Consider the following 5,024-nt stretch of genomic DNA (forward strand, 5'->3'; position numbering starts at 1 on the left):
TTTGTGCAGCAAAATTGCGGCGTTACTACCTTACACTTTAATCTGTCCATCACTTTTAAGTACCTAGTCGTCATTCCTGTCTCAAAGTGACACCAGCTAACTATGAATTGGTTCGACATCAATTCTTTTCTAATCATGAGTCAGGCTAATTCCGGCAATTTGATCTCTTACTTTTCTTCTCCACTTGTCTGTTTTACTTGTGCTTACTGAAGCACAATAGGACATAGGGCGGTGACAGCAATCATCACTTGGAAGAATGTCAGTAGGAGGAAATGGGAAAGATGATGAGACAGTATCACCATCTCTCCAGTCATATAGCCCCCTGTCCCCTAAGGGGCAGGTTTCGCATTGTCATAGGTGTTAGTGAAGGGGAAGTTCTTGCTGCTCGCCCTCAAGAAATTAGATTTATCCGCCATAGCTTAAACATCGGCAGGTCAAGAATTCCTACTGGAAAATGTTGTCACTAATATAACTGATTGTGGAGGCCCTAAAAAAAATACTAGCAGCAAAGTAGACCTTAGCGGACGTCATGAAGCATCATTATCTGACGATTTTATTGACTAAATTATACTTTTGGCCGCGTGGTTTGTTAAATGACTTACAACAAATTTTGGGGAGAGTGGACTCGAAATCATACCAATGATCATTTGAGAGACAGTTGGGAAATCAAGGTAACGGCGATAGCTTCATTTTGACTCTTCTAAGACCTGTTGTTAGGGATGAAGTTGTCACAGTGCTGGTTGAGTCCCCGTGATGAATCCCTTGAGGTGACGCGGACTGGCCTTTTGGACGTGAAGTGCATTTCAAGCTATTACTTGAAGCAGACACCAAACAACTTTAATGTCACCAATCAACTCGAGATTGCAAGTCTCATCTGAAATTTTGCCATTCCATTTGTCACAGCATGGAATAATTCAAGTTTAAGAAGCAAATATAGTGACATTAGCACTTCTGAACAAACAGTATGATTGGATCCACAACCATGCTGCCAACAGCTGCTACCTGCATTCAAAATCAAATGTTACTGTTTTGCTTATTTTAGACAAACCGGTTACAGCCTCCGACCAGCACAATAACACCCAGTCTGTGAGTTGTCATTTTTTCTGTGTGCTCTGCTAAAACTATGAAGTATGATTCAGTAACATGTTTATTTTAATACTTCACTTTGGACCCATGAGTACAGGCAGCTGATGAGACTCAATTTCATCCACGTAATCCCACTCGCTTGGAGCGCAAGACGGGTTTTAGTGGACTGAAATACCAAGGTATGCCCTTTTATGTCTATTCTACACTTACTCTATCCTCTGTTAAAATGCAGTACACCAAGTCTTGCTTGAGGCCTCAGGAAGGCATGATACTATGGTGGATATTTATTGTCGACGTAGAGAAGGAATGGAAGGCCACTGGCATGGGTCTTAGAACATTTCCATCAGCTGAATTACAAAGGTGGAGCATTAGGTGCCCGCAAAATCAAAATGATGAGTTAAACATAAAGTGCAGGCATTACATGGTCCTTGTCCCTTTAAACGCATTCCCTGTCGCCCCTCCTTGTTCAACCCTTAGCTCAGTTCATCACAAAGTGGTCAGTTCTACAAAGAATCACGTCCATAAGCTAAATATGAATCTCGTTTGAAATAGCGTGTACATAAGAAAATACTTCGCCACGTCATCACCTACCCCTCCTGGCAATTCTATTAAAAATGGAGTATTGTCATCTATGGGAACTGTGTTGAAGAAGAGGGAATCTTGCTGGCCACCTCGGACGTGCATCGCTTGTCATAGCAGCACTGACCCAAATGCAGGATCATTTTGTACAGGATGAGGTCTAGAATGAATACAATTTTAAATAAAACCGGAGCTACGATGACAATCCAATCAATTGGATTTTTTACACATCATTTCTCCCGTTGAGCAAAGCGCACCAAGAGGGAGAATTGCTAGTTAGACTGAGTTAAAGAATTGACAAGATACTCAGGTATCAATCGTTGCTTGTGGAAGCACTTTTGTTCAAATGTAACACAGAGGAGGAAGTGTCCCATCGTCCTACCACTATGAATCACCGTGTATGCAGCGAAATTCGCTGGCATTTCTATATTACGGTCTATCTTACTCCCTAACAGACCGCCTTGCGGAACTTGGAATTTGAGTGATTTCCACAAGCCACTTATCTACGCAAACGCTTGTTATGTAAATTGCAGGAGTTAAACCGGGCCCATAGAGCAGACATCGTATTTAACAGACGTCCAAAAATGAGTGTTCAAAACAGAGGGTTAACAGTGTAGGACAAACAGGTGAAACTTACCGACAGACCGACTCACCTCAACAGCGATTTATGAGGCATATGTAGACTCGGTGGTAAGCAGGCTGTATTGATAAATGAAATAAATTTCGTACTCTGCTAATCTATCATTTGTAGGACAAGAAAAATGACGCTTCTGAATATTACGGGCTTTCATAAGGGTTTTAAATTTGTAGATAACGTGGAGGTGGGCATGGCGAATATTTAGTTATCCTGCCATCACTTTCAGCTACCGTAGCCCCTCTTTCTACTGCCACGTGGGCAGCATTGCATCTACTATCTCAACACCTCCTTTCGAAGGGTTTTACGGGCATCCCTATTGCTTTTATATTTGGCGTTTGCAGCCGTCACCTCTATTCCTTTTCAGGTGGATGGCATCAGATTCCAAAGCTGCCAACTCGGGGATCTATTCACTCAAGAAATGCTGAAAATGCGGGTTCTTCCATGGTCTCCTCCACTCTTCACATGCTCATTTCCCTACTCGTTGGAGTTCTGTGTATTTAGTCCGCACACTCATCAACTTTCCTGGCATCCACCAATCCCCACTATAACCTCAATAGTGTCCACTAGAAAAGAAATCAGACCTGTTTCTAAACAAATCTGTCAGCCAGCAAGCAGCATCTCGTCAGAAGTAGAGTTTGGACTTTGCTTTAGTTGTCAGATGAAAATGAACGCGGTTCGGTAGATGACAAACAGAAAGGGGATATTTCCAATGGCACTTGAAGTTTCAGTCGTCAGTGCAGTTCAAATTTAGATTTCGTTGGTGCAAAACTTCTTGGGATTTGTGTTAGTTGTCAAAACTATGGAGAAAAGTATGACGTGGATACTGCCTGAGATAACATCGGAAATCAGTTGAACCTAGTTTTAAGCATCACAGAATGGGAGAAAAACAAGGAGTTAGAGCTAACGATAAGACTAATTTGCCTTCAATTCGCCTTCAGCTTTCTGCAAGTTAAAATGGAGAAATTTGTGAGCTTCGGTTTGCGGCTAGTAATGCATCACCTCACCGTCGAACTTTCGTGTCTTCGGCTTTTAGACTCTACAAATGCCGTCTGCTTGAAGAGGCTGCATTATGCCTTCTCATAGCGACAACTTCATCCTTTAAATTGGGAAAAAGTATACACCTCTGACAAAAAGCATCTCTTTACAAGATAATTACCTATATTCCCAGTCTATTACATTCTATCGTGACTTCACCATGTGGAGTTGAAGTAAGAACTTAAGTATAGTTATGATTTTGAGATCTTCAGCCTGTTGGATGATATACGACTGACTTCGGTTGCTAGCGTCTGTTCTGCAGCCAAATCAGGGCCAGCTACAATGGACAAGTTGACTGACATCTCAGGTGGAGAAGAGGTGAAAAGTTATGACCCCATGTTGCTGTCCGTGCTGTCAAGCATTTTCTGGTACACCCTTGAAGGAGTGTGATAAATCTACTTTTTCAAATACCTAAACATTTAAATGCTCAATCATTGCCTCACTACCAATAGCTCTCTTTCATTCTGAATTACCTCGTTACCGCTCTGCTTTGACTGTAACAAGTCCTCTAAAAAAGCTATAATGAGAGACGTGGGAGGATTGAAAGAAACAAAATTTGAACTGAAATATAAGGCGTCGCCTCTCAGTTAGCTAGATTTCTGACCGCAGCTTCTTTTGCTTGGATTCAGCATATTTATGGACTTAGATGTGACTAATTATTTTTCCTAAGTGGGACAACAGGCCTTTCATGAAGATCAGCTTCTGTTCCACTACTTCAAGGCCTGCTTCGATGACGGCCGTTGTGTAGCCTACGCACTCGGAAATCTTCTTCTCTTGGATCTTGTTCGCTTGCCAATGCTATAGCCATAGTGTACCGAGTCTTTCTGGACGTTGTAATAGCGTATGCCAGTACACAAGAAGGGTCTATTGGTAGCCGCCGAAAGGACTTGTCTGTTTGGATCCTTGAATGGAGCGCTTTGAAGTTCGATGCGTCATTACGGATGAAGGAATTATGCAAATTTTGTCTCAACTTGAAGACTTCTACTTGTTACTCAAATGAGGAAATAAGAACAGGAATGAGACAGTAGGCTACATCAAGAAAAAAATATTTGTGCTCCTTGAAATTTCTTCTGTCTTGTTTGTGACAAACCTCAATTGCTAATTTGGAGTAAACAACCTCTACAACGTTCATGCTGCTCTAGCAGACATTACCATTCCACATAAATCGATCAAGCAAATCAGTGAAAATTGGCCGGAAGAAATACAGAAGGGATATGGACTAAATGTTGGGGTGTCAAGATCCTCGATCCTGATAACCAGCCTACGTAATCAGCGCGTAGAGCGTCAGATCCAGGACGTCTGGTGATCGCATTGAGAAATCAATGGATATCATTTGTCGAAGTGGGGCAGGATGTCGTGAGATGGGTTGACCATGTGGATAAATCAACTCCTGTCAAAGCCTCTCCGATCTGGTGTCAATCAAGCGCAACCATTGTGTTAGTCTGTCTTTTGCATCGTCTGACTAGTGTAGTTTATCAGGCAGAAAGTCTACAGATTGCAGTCTTGGATGAACCCTCAGTCAGCTGTCCTACTTTACTCCTCACTTTCTCTGCAGTTGTGCCTGGACACATCACAGCAGATCTGTGGGTTGAGAAAGCCTCCCGTGGCAAAGAAGTAAACACAAGATACACTACATCAAGTTCCATTGATAATGATAATGCAACGAATGTTAGTCACGTATAAGTAC

The 5,024-nt window shown here is 42.1% G+C and overlaps 1 protein-coding gene across 1 annotated transcript in view; it reads left to right on the forward strand. All coding sequences in view use genetic code 11, as the record gives it.

Moving 5' to 3' along the window:
- EGR_10533 (hypothetical protein) overlaps positions 1-878 on the forward strand; it is a gene marked incomplete at both ends in the record, with an annotated part of 4,238 nt that extends 3,360 nt beyond the window's left edge. Inside the window, one exon of the mRNA XM_024499782.1 lies at positions 718-878. Within this exon, the coding sequence (XP_024345808.1) occupies positions 718-878 (161 nt within the window). The remainder of the gene's footprint in view (positions 1-717) is intronic.
- Between the last annotated feature and the right edge of the window lie 4,146 nt (positions 879-5,024).

The sequence above is a fragment of the Echinococcus granulosus genome, assembly GCF_000524195.1.
Source record: "Echinococcus granulosus chromosome Unknown EG_S00230, whole genome shotgun sequence".
Classification (NCBI taxonomy): domain Eukaryota; kingdom Metazoa; phylum Platyhelminthes; class Cestoda; order Cyclophyllidea; family Taeniidae; genus Echinococcus; species Echinococcus granulosus.